This window comes from Halictus rubicundus, chromosome 1 (assembly GCF_050948215.1).
Source record: "Halictus rubicundus isolate RS-2024b chromosome 1, iyHalRubi1_principal, whole genome shotgun sequence".
Lineage (NCBI taxonomy): Eukaryota > Metazoa > Arthropoda > Insecta > Hymenoptera > Halictidae > Halictus > Halictus rubicundus.
The window spans coordinates 22,801,993-22,813,419 of record NC_135149.1 but is presented as its reverse complement, the minus strand read 5'-3'; the positions used below and the strand labels follow the sequence as shown (position 1 = coordinate 22,813,419).

The 11,427-nt window shown below is 34.2% G+C and overlaps 3 protein-coding genes across 8 annotated transcripts; 2 read left to right on the top strand and 1 right to left on the bottom strand.

Moving 5' to 3' along the window:
* The first annotated feature begins 100 nt into the window (after positions 1 to 100).
* LOC143357851 (PI-PLC X domain-containing protein 3) lies at positions 101 to 2,682 on the top strand. Of its 3 annotated transcripts, none has more exons than XM_076794506.1 (3): positions 101 to 708; positions 763 to 971; positions 1,381 to 2,682. In XM_076794506.1, exons 2-3 carry the CDS (start codon positions 839 to 841, stop codon positions 2,229 to 2,231), a joined length of 984 nt encoding a protein of 327 aa, XP_076650621.1. In that variant the 5' UTR covers positions 101 to 708; positions 763 to 838; the 3' UTR covers positions 2,232 to 2,682. The 3 variants fall into 3 exon arrangements, with proteins under 3 accessions (XP_076650621.1, XP_076650611.1, XP_076650603.1); XM_076794496.1 differs by having other exon boundaries at positions 101 to 715; XM_076794488.1 differs by having other exon boundaries at positions 101 to 971.
* A 622-nt stretch (positions 2,683 to 3,304) lies between these two features.
* LOC143357830 (PAT complex subunit CCDC47-like) lies at positions 3,305 to 6,621 on the bottom strand. Of its 3 annotated transcripts, none has more exons than XM_076794464.1 (4): positions 6,506 to 6,621; positions 4,324 to 5,317; positions 4,069 to 4,240; positions 3,305 to 3,997 (listed from the first exon to the last, which is right to left on the bottom strand). In XM_076794464.1, exons 1-4 carry the CDS (start codon positions 6,510 to 6,512, stop codon positions 3,758 to 3,760), a joined length of 1,413 nt encoding a protein of 470 aa, XP_076650579.1. In that variant the 5' UTR covers positions 6,513 to 6,621; the 3' UTR covers positions 3,305 to 3,757. The 3 variants fall into 3 exon arrangements, with proteins under 3 accessions (XP_076650579.1, XP_076650591.1, XP_076650586.1); XM_076794476.1 differs by lacking the exon at positions 6,506 to 6,621 and adding an exon at positions 5,590 to 5,937; XM_076794471.1 differs by lacking the exon at positions 6,506 to 6,621 and adding an exon at positions 5,604 to 5,936.
* A 33-nt stretch (positions 6,622 to 6,654) lies between these two features.
* Klp68d (kinesin-like protein 68D) lies at positions 6,655 to 11,353 on the top strand. 2 transcript variants are annotated; one of them, XM_076794440.1, is made up of 2 exons: positions 6,655 to 6,793; positions 7,946 to 11,353. In XM_076794440.1, exon 2 carries the CDS (start codon positions 7,968 to 7,970, stop codon positions 10,143 to 10,145), a length of 2,178 nt encoding a protein of 725 aa, XP_076650555.1. In that variant the 5' UTR covers positions 6,655 to 6,793; positions 7,946 to 7,967; the 3' UTR covers positions 10,146 to 11,353. The 2 variants fall into 2 exon arrangements, with proteins under 2 accessions (XP_076650555.1, XP_076650548.1); XM_076794433.1 differs by lacking the exon at positions 6,655 to 6,793 and adding an exon at positions 6,799 to 6,937.
* The last annotated feature ends 74 nt before the right edge of the window (positions 11,354 to 11,427 follow it).

The window sequence follows — 11,427 nt, the reverse complement described above, 5'->3', positions numbered from 1 at the left end:
GTTGGAAATTTTTCATGGGATAGTGACACATAAATATATGTATATGTTATTTATAAATAACAATGTTTATCTTTTCGTTAATTAACTGTTAGTTCACATACCAGCATTTTGTAACAACAATAACAATAACAATAGTAATTGCAAATATAATAGTTATTATAAGGCGTTGAGTGTGTCAAAAATTCGGTGAACACGCATGCTATGTCCGATCATGATCTGCCGGTTCTACTTTTTACAAATGCTAAGCACCCGAACTTGACGGGTGCTTTTCAAAATCGTTTTTTTCGAAGACAAAGCCTCTCATGGAAAAAGTTGATTCTACATTTTGCATTTATTTTTTATGTAAAATTACCCCCTTTTCGATTGTACCACCAGCTGTCGATCAGCCTGTGTATCATTCTTTTAATGATCAGCCGATGAACCGTGGTGCCAATATTGCAATATGAGCATCAATTGTATACACGTCAACAGATATGATATCAGGAAGTGTTTCATGATTTTATTTCTTATTATAGACAAAATATTAAATAACCGTAACGGAAGTATTGGCGTGGGTCATCAACGACCCACGCGGTACAGAACGCGTTCGCAGTGCCACCCTCGCAGTTAACTTCTCGATTGGAGGAAATAGGGTCGCTCTATGATCGTGTGGCCATGAGGTTAGGTTCTCTGAATCTGTACCACCTAGTTGTTCGCTATGAGTAGAAGGTGCAAGGTAATTATTATGAGATCACGGTGGGAACGTTGAAATGCGTTATAAAGGATGGAGGTGACCAGTACGCCAGTCATTCAATGCAGATAGCGCAAACCTACTTGCATCGGGACGTCGATTAAAATCATGGAATACAAAAGTGGTTTCCCACATCCAATGGATAGAAAAACAATAGATTCAAACAGGGAACTAGAGTATTGGATGACACAACTTCCGGAAGCTATTAAAAACATACCTGTAATACAGTTGGCAATACCTGGTATGTTCAAATGCTTTTAATATTTTGCAATTACATGTCATTAAATGGAAAAATTCCGTTTACACATGTGTAAATAACTCTCTAATTTGACTCAACATTTAGAAAAAATTAATGCTTCCTCTGTCATTTATTATGGTATACATGTATATATCGTTTTCAATTTTGTCCCAATTTATAGTATATGCATAACTTTTACCTGTCATATTACTTAACTTTACTTCTTCTTACTAAACTTAATTTCATTTTACATAATTGAAAGTATTGTGTACTGCAAACATCTAGAAGTATTTTCTTTTTTTTATTAATAATAAGCTTTGAATCAACTCTGATTCACAAGTTGGGAATGTAGAAGTATATTGATCTAGAATTTTAATGTAGTTAGTATATAATAATTAATAACTTGTAACAGGTTCTCATAACACGATGACGTATACTATAAATCGTCGCAATGATGTAGGGCCGGATGAACCAAACTACATTAGAGCTCTAGGCCGTTACTGCTCACTCGTTTCAAAACCCATTATTTTTAATTGGTCTATCACGCAACACGACAATATCAAGGATCAACTCAATGGAGGAATCCGATATTTAGATTTCCGTGTTGCAACGAAATCGACGAATGGAGACATTTATTTTCTGCATGGCTTGTATGGGTCAACAATATATCAACCATTACAAGAAATAGCAGAATGGTTATCCTCCCACAGCAACGAAATTCTAGTAATAGATTTTCAACATTTCTATTCATTCTCAGAAGTAGACCATCGTCACCTTGTGGACACAATTTTTCACGTGTTTCAAAGAAAATTGTGTCCAATTGCTTCCAGCGTTGATCACATAACACTTAACTGGCTTAATTTAGAAAAATATCAAGTGATCGTTATTTATAGAAATATTTATGCACAAAACTACTCAAACTTGTGGCCTAGCGGATTATGGAAAACACCCTGGCCTAACACTGTTCGTGTCAATGAACTTCTAGAATTCTTAAATCTTGAACTTCAGGCAAGACCGTTGGAAATTGGTTTTGTATCACAGTGTATATTAACTCCAGACGTTCCATATGTGTTAAAACATTTATGTGGTACGCTACACAGAAATTTAGTACCTTTATGCCAAAAAACAATTTTTTCCTGGATAAGTCAGAAACGACCTGGCCGAGGTGGATTAAACATTGTTATTGCTGATTTTGTGTCAGATAATAATTTTTTATTCTGCAAATCAGTTATTGAGAACAACAGAAAGCTTCTGCATCCATAGTATTCTATGCAAAGTAGTTTGTACCCGAATATTATATAGGTATAACAAGAATGTTTGCAATGTATATACTATTTTTACATTATACCATTTAAGAGACACGATATTCAAGTTTTGTTTTTTAACTGGAACATGATGTGTTTGTTTCTTGATTTTATAGTGAATTTGAAGACAAATTCAGCAATCTATGTTAAAGAATTTGACCACCAATAACAATCCGAAAAGGCAGGAAATTTTCAAATGCATTGAATTGAATTGACTGAGTATACCAAGTGTTGTCAAGTTACCTAAAAAAAAAAATATAATGGTCCCATTTAGAAAACGAAATTTGAGTATTGTATCGCTGAAATTAAGAACGCAAAAAATTCATCTTCACGAAAATATATGCCTCTTCGTATCACGGAACTTTTATAAAAACTTTTTAAAACTTGTGATACATTAAAAGTTACACTTAAGTATGAACATACTGTATATATTAATGTAAAATTATTTTGCATAAAAACATGTTTCTAGATGTATAATAATTAAAAAGATTATAATAAATTTGCACATACATATATTTACAGAACAATTTGATCATTTCATTTTCAGTTCTTGCCTTAAGACAATAATTTATTTACCAAAAATTGTACTCCTATATATTTTGTTAACACAAAAATGATAAAGAAACTAATTTTATGACATTATACAAAGTCGTCAGTATAACATCAAAGTTCAATTGACATATAAATTTGAAAATAAACTAATATATTAAGTTTAGTAAGAAATGTGTATCTGTATTTATACATACATACATATTTCGTTTTATATTAAAAATTTATGTATACATACTTAATAATAATATATTTCATATCAACATTTAATTTTTTAATATTTAAATCTTTTATTTTAAGTAAATATAATTTATAATATTTAAAAATGAAGTAATGAAATATTTTAATTTTACTTAAAAAGAATCTATGCAACAATTTTTATGTAGAAATTAATTAATTTTTTTATGTATGCAATACAAAAATTAAATACTCGTGACATAAAAGGAGGGGTTTAAAAATAAACTATGTAACAAATATTGTTAATATGGTTTAAGAGCAATAATTATATATTATTTTTATAACATATTGCTGTAATGTTTGTGGAATCAACTCTATGTCACATTTCATGATCATACATTCAAGTCACAGTATAACTTATCAGAAAAGTTATATTAACTATATTACAAAATAAATATTTAACAGTAATGACACAGTATTAACGAGAAAAATAAAATAAAATGATGTATTAGAAATTAAAAGAATGTAAACTGATTTTATTTCACTACAATGAATGTTAATTATGTGATACTTATCTATGTATTTTTTTTTATTTTGGAAAACTTGATTAAAAAATGATCGATGAACGTCGAACGACACCGAAAAAAGGTGAATATAGTTGAAATATAGTTTCACTAAATGAGTGACTGGGCAGTTCAATCGAGTACCTCATGACTCTTAAAAAGTTTCAACAATTTCTCCATAATTAACTGTATCTGGTCATAATGCTTTAACTTTAAGTTGCTTCATTCTAGGAGCTCTCTTTTTAGCAAGTCTTCGTTGTTCTTTCTCTTCCCACTTTCTTTGCTTGTCTGGATCTTCTTCTTGAAGAATACGCTCTTTCTCAGCTCTACGACGTTCTTCTCTTCGCTGCGCTGCTGCTTCAGCTCTAGCAGCATGAGTTGTTTTTAAGAATGCTTCCTCTACTCTAAATCTATTTTTATCTGCTTTACTTTTACCCTGAAAGTAACAATACAATACAGAATAACATATTAAAATAGTAGTATAATTAAAAGAGATATATTATTAACCTCTTTAGATAATTTGAAACGACGTAATTTGTCTAATAGGTAAAATGTTAATTGCAAAAGTATTTTCAATTTTTCTTGGTCTTCTGTATTGGTAGTGCGCCCTTTTATGCTTATATTCAGTCCTACCAGTAGAACTCTCTTAACTTCAGGCATTGTTAATTGTGTTGTATCTCTAAAATTAGAAACATAATATCACAGATACAATAAAGGAAATTAAAAATTCTTAGTTACTACATATGTATTTTGTAATCTTACTCTTGTTGTTTGGGACCACTGAATTGGTCGCTGATGTGTACATAATCGATATATTGTGCATACTTTGTAAATGCTTGTAAAACTCTTGTATCTAAAATAGCTGATACTGCTTCAGCAATTTCAGACATTACATAAAATCCTGATGGAAGACCAAATTTTTCTCCAGGTCGCTTTTCTGGACAATACATGCTAATATCAGCCATATCGCGTACTAAATGCATTGCAGTACGTTTTGTAGCCACTGCTAAGACAAAATTATCCGTTTCATCTTTTGCTAATTCTATACGTACGAGTGCTTGATCATTTTGAGGTCGCACAAGTTGTGCTAACACTGCAACTAAATCTTGTCTTTTAAGTAATTTTAATTCGACAAGCATAGAATCACATCCAATTCTTCCTGAACAATATAAACTATAATGTGATTGACTTTCTTTTACTAAATCATTTTCATACACATCCTCGCTAACTTTTCCTGTGTCGCCGACGAGAGAAAAGTTATCGAGTAGAAGTTGTTTGTGCTCCATCAACCACATTTCCGCTATACGAGCATTTATTGATCGTCCTGCTAGATAGTTAATGAAATATACTAGTAACCCGATAATCATTAATATTTCTAGATAGAAACTATCCCATCTCGATCGCAAATGTAATGGTATTTTGGTGATTGTTAATGTTGATGGCTCATTGCTCTTTGAGCCTGCATTTCCACCAGCAACGTCTACTCCTTCAAACTCTTCTTCATCAAAGTGATCAAATTCATTATCATTATCAACGATTAATACATCGTCCTCATCAAAATCTTGATTGATATTTGACTCTTTACTATGTTCTACTACGCGATCATCAACTAACTGAGTTAGTTTTTCTTCTTCAAAATCTTCAAATTCAGCGAATTCATTATCTTCGGGAAGTTCTTCGTGGAAATGTGCCGTGACCCATATATTTGTTGCAACCAGCACAATATGAATAATCACTAATCCCAATTTCATTTTGTCTGTAACAAAGTGGAAACACAATTAATTTAAAACAATAATAAGGACAAATTGAACATCTAAAAATTGACATATGTATTTTTAATTTTCAATACAGTATTCGATATCACGATTCTTCCTTTACTCCCCTTAAAAGGACCACTACATAATTAACAATTTAATTACTTCCAACAATTATTTGCAAAATAACTCCTATAAAATAATATACGGAATACTCTTAACAAGTTATTATCTATTCAATTTATTCATCAAATGTCTATTATTATTGGTTTACCGTCTTATACTAACATTATGGTGAATTTATATGAAATGTTCCCACTTTTCCAACATCGATTTCAGTTATCAATTAAACAGAACTGTATTTCCAATAAATAATACTGTTACAACACTGTTTCGAGGTGACTTGCATAGTATGAAACTAGCCACGGGACAAACGTCATTTCCTTCGACAACAGTTTAGTTTTAGAGGAAAAGTAAGATTTATAATTTGTAGGTTAATCTTGTTGCAAATTAGTTTATAATTTCGAAAATATAGTATATTAAGAAGATTCTATACATGATCAAAATATTACTTAACACAGTAGTTAAAGTGTGCAACTTCATTCACATAAATACATTTTGAACTGAAATGTACAAACTGTATCGAAGTAATTTCAGTTTTGAATATAATATGTGTGCATAAAAAGATGCAACAGCGTACTAAAAGGTAAATGGACGATAAGAAATGTTTATTTTAATATTTTTATTTCTAACGTACGTTTGATTAAAAAATACAAGAGTACTTCCTGCGAATGGTGCTTACTACGCAAACTCGGTAACACCACGCGACGATTTTAATATTACGTGTGTATTTATGAACGACGGTAGACGACGGAGTCTATTAAAATATGTACTGCATATATTTTAATACAGCAGTATAAATGAATATCTACATGAAAACAATTTTTTTTTATAATATGATTTCATTGATAAGAGAACATATTATATGCAATTTTGCCAGTGTTGTATTTTCAATGTATACATAGATAACAAAAAACAAATACATTAATGATATATATTTCTGAATATATCATTTCTAATTTACGTGCAAAATTTCAATTTTACAAAACATTCGACTTCTTTTTATGAATTTTGAACATTGAACACGAACAAGAATTAATTATGTTTGGTCGATAAAGTAAATTTCTTACTGCACATGCCGCAGAAAGAGTGCAGCGTAACCAACTTGCCTAGAGATATTCCGTGATTAAGCGAGAGATCGATTCAGTATGCCCGTGGAAACGAGTGAGAGGTGTTTACTGCGCAGGCTTGATCATAATGGCTTTATTCTGTCAAAACATGATGCGGTCTTTCCTACATTCTGTCACAATGCATCGCATGCTGTTCTAGTGATTCGATCACGCACCGAGTCCTGATTATCGTAAGGATCCACAGCAACCCGGAAAATAGTATTGTTGGAATAAGTAGATATAACAAGGGTGGGTGTTGACAGTGCAAATTCTAGAAAGCTAACAATGGATCAATACCGTGTGGAAGAGGGTAATATGTGGATACAATGAAAAATCGTTGTTCCTTTATTATAACACTTTTTGTACTTCGTGCGTGCCTGTTAACTTGATAAGGTAAGTTTCGTATAAAAAGAAAGAAATACGTGTGTACTGCTTACGGTGTATGGCTAAAGTAGTATTTGGTTAAGATCTCCCAATTTTTGTTTCTTTTTGCGTGAAAATTGACAGAGCTTCTAACTAAAATCGCTTGAAATAAAAATTAAAGAAGTAGCTAAGTTTATTACAACACAATTGCACAGTATCCCAAAAATATTTTCGATAATGTGCTCGGCAAAAAGAAATGAGAGCCAAGTGACGTGCATTTACGTTTTCTTTTTTATAATTCCCTTTCAGTAACGAATGATTGTAACTACAGATACAGAGTCGCATACATTGGACATGACTTTTCCTCGACACAAAAAACCATGCAGCTAATTTCATTTCTCTTGTTAAGATAGGGGTTGTCACACAGTTATCTTTCTACTAACAGAATTTCTCATTTCTAACCAATGCGATAAACGTCACCACGCTTATTTCGTGAATCTTACTTATCGATTATATACCATAGCACAATTAGCTAATAACTGTTATTGTCACAGTCGAACCTTGGTAACTTGAATCTCAAAGGAATAATTAAAATTTTCGATTTGTAGAGGTTTCGGGTGAGAGAGACTTAACAAACGAAATTTCGATTTATAAAGGTTTCGTGCGTAAAAAAAGACAAATTCGATGTTTAGGAACCAATTGATATAATATAAGAACGTCCAGAGAATCTCAATTTGTTTATTTAATTATCCGCTTCGAATGGCCCTTGTGACCGAGATGCATGCATTGTTAATATTATCATACAGATTACAAACGATTGTCAATGGTATTTTGCAAGTAACAGAATAACGTAACAGAGGTGAGCTTACAGGAAATTAAACAAAAAAAGTATAATAATTTATACCGAAACGGAAGCGTTCTGTGTCTGTGCGGATAGTATAAATCGACCTTTACAGTGGCCTTCGAGTTACCGAGGTTCGATCGCATTTTGTTATTGCTGTTCGAGAGTGGTGTATTGAAATATGTTTCGCTGTACAGGTGAATCGAATCAATCGTCGACATGGAGAAGTCGGATAATCACGTGAAAACCTGGAAAAGGAAAAATATGAAGACGAGCTCGACGCCGGAGGTGATGACCCAGTGTGTCCAGGTTGTCGTAAGATGTCGACCTATGGACGAGAGGGAAGTCACTCGCGGGTACAAGCGCGTGGTGGACGTGTTTCCATCGAGGGGAGTGGTCGAAATTCGTCACCCGAGGGATGATCCATCCAGTGATAACGTGAAAGTCTTCACGTTCGACGCGGTTTACGACTGGAATTCCAGTCAACAAGACTTGTACGAGGAAACGGTCAGACCGTTAGTGTCTTCCGTACTCGATGGTTTTAACGGTACAATCTTCGCTTACGGGCAAACTGGTACCGGGAAAACGTACACCATGGAAGGTCTCAAGGGCGATTACGATAGACGGGGTGTAATCCCGCGGTCCTTCGAGCACATCTTCAATCATATAGGCAGGTCCGAAAATATGCAGTACTTGGTGCGAGCGAGCTACTTAGAGATCTACCAAGAGGAGATACGGGACCTTTTGCAGCCCGATCAGAGCCTTCGATTCGAATTAAAAGAGAAACCAGATACCGGCGTGTTCGTCAAGGATTTGTCAACGTCGGTGTGCAAAAACGCCGCGGAGATACAACAGTTGATGAACATGGGGAACCAGAACAGAACTATAGGTGCGACGAATATGAACGAACACAGCTCTCGGTCGCACGCAATATTTCTGATCACAATCGAGATGGGATCTATCGATGATACCGGTGGGATCAGGGTGGGTCGTTTGAATTTAGTTGATCTAGCTGGCAGCGAAAGGCAGAGTAAGACTGGTGCATGCGGCGAACGACTGAAGGAAGCCAGCAAGATTAACCTAAGCTTATCGGCCCTCGGAAATGTGATCTCTGCTTTGGTGGATGGTAAAACAACACACGTACCGTACAGAGACTCGAAGCTGACGCGGCTGCTCCAAGATTCCCTAGGTGGAAACTCGAAGACTATCATGGTCGCAAATATAGGTCCTGCTAGTTATAATTACGACGAGACTCTGACAACGTTACGATACGCGAATCGCGCGAAGAATATCAAGAACAAACCAAGGATAAACGAGGATCCAAAAGATGCCCTTTTGAGACAGTATCAAGAAGAAATTGGTCGATTGAAGGAGAAATTGGCACAGAAAGGAATGGTACCAAGAAAAAAGAAAAAGTCGAAGAAAAAGAAAGAAGATGAGACTGCGGACTCGGAGTCCGAAGCAGAAGATAGTCGAAGCGAGGACAATAAGATTGGAACGGATAAAAAGCTCATCGCTGAACAGTTGAAAGCGGAGAAACAAGAAACGGAAACTCTTATAATGAGAATAAAAGATTTGGAGAGTAAGATGCTTTGTGGGGGTAAGAACATAATTGATCACACAAACGAACAGCAAAGGGCGTTGGAACAGAAGTCGGCCGAGATCGCAGAGAGAAAGAAACGAGAGGTTGAAATGCGACAGAAACTCGACGACGAAGAGCTAACAATGTTAGGAGTGAAGGAAACATACACGAATCTGCAGCAGGAGGTAGACGTGAAGTCTAGAAAGCTGAGGAAATGTTTCACGAAGCTGCAAGTTTTGAAACAAGAACTCGAAGACGTTACCAACGATTTTAATAGAGACAGAAGGGATTTGGAGCAAACCCAGCATGAGCTGATGAAAGAGCTGAAGCTAAAGTATCTTATTATAGAAAACTTCATTCCCGAGGAAGAGAAGAATAAAATATTGTCAAGAATACACCTCGATGAAGAGGAAGACTGCTGGATAGTCAAGGATCCGGAGCCATCCAGTATAGATACGATAAAGAGACCTACATCCATTCCAGGTGCGCGAAGGCCAGTTTCCGAATACGCGCGTATTGCTCTAGCTATGGGAAGAGGTTGCCGTTACGCGGGGGAAAACATATTGAATTTAGATCTTGATATGCCTGCGAGGACGACAATGGACTATCAAGGGCCGGCCATTGCACCCACGATTCAAGCCGTTCTTGAGGAAGCACTGCGCGACGAGGGCGACATCGACGTGGACGCTTCGAGTGCAAAACTCAGATCCAAGTCACGATTGCAATCGGCAAAGATACGACCTAAGAGCGTTGGAAAAATCCAACAGATTCCGCCACCCGTTTACCCAAAGACGAGGGGTCTCGTGCCGAAGTAGAAAATTATAACGCGTTTTCTTGAGTCTGTAAAGTGAAATGTATATATTGCGCGAGCTGCATTTTGGTGGTGTTCTATTAATTTATATAGATTGTCGTGATGGTACGCGTGTAACGATAAGCGCAAAACAGTTGGAGTCTTTGTAATTCTCTAGTCAATGTGCACTGTGCAGCCACGAGGTATTATTGCATTAATAAAGTACACGAAATAAATACTTTTAAGATTGAAAAGTTCGTTACATTTGATCGATTGTATAAGAAAACGGTACTATAATCAGTAATTTGGCGTAAATACTTAGATCATTTGGCCTGCTACTACAGCGTACAACGTAATCAATTCAAAAAAGTTTGTTTATAAAACATTCTCAAAGAAAGATAATAAACTAACTGCTTTATTATTAAAAATATTTGTGTTAATAGTAATGTATTATGTAGAAGTTAATTTTCGAATATTTCTGTTTAAATCTTTATAGTACTTTGTGTACAGATTAGTTATTTATTAATTTAGAAACGTTGTTTACTAGAAATGTGGCTAAAAATGAAGATATTCAGTTGATACATATATTGTTGAATAACTTATTTACTGTTTAATAGGTTAAACAGTTGAGAATAATTTGGAAAAAAAAACAAAAGACGTATTCTAATAATTGAAATTACTGCTGGTTTTCAAAGATCTAACACTATGCTATTTGAGAAAATGAAAATCCTGACAAGTAGGGTAAAGTAATTGATTTACGTATTTTTGTGTACAACTTCGTTTATTATTAATTTAATTCTACTTTTATTCTTACTATTATCGAATATTAAGAACAAGTTTCTTGGTGTGTTTATAGTTTCTCTGAAATATGAAAAACTCATACGCTTAAAAGTATTTACAAATGACGGTTATTCTTTACTTATTTAATACACTTTTACAACGTGATTTTTAATGGAAAAATTACACATAATTGTTCTTGCTATTATGTATATATATACATATGAGTGTATATATGAATATATTTATGTCTCCATAAATATATAAATATATACGTCTTTCAACATTAAAAGTGCTTGTAAAAATAATGTTCGATACTTTCGACTCCTTTGACGCTTTGTCACACACATCCGAACCTGCTAAATTATAAAGATGATAAACGTATTACCAATTAAGAAAGTTGAATAAAACATAGCATGACAAAATTGTAATCGAGAGTAAAGTTATTTCCTTGAATTACGTTTTCTTCTTCTTGTTTTTTTACTTACTTTATTCCTGTTGACATTGGTGCCTTAACACTTCGTTCCGTA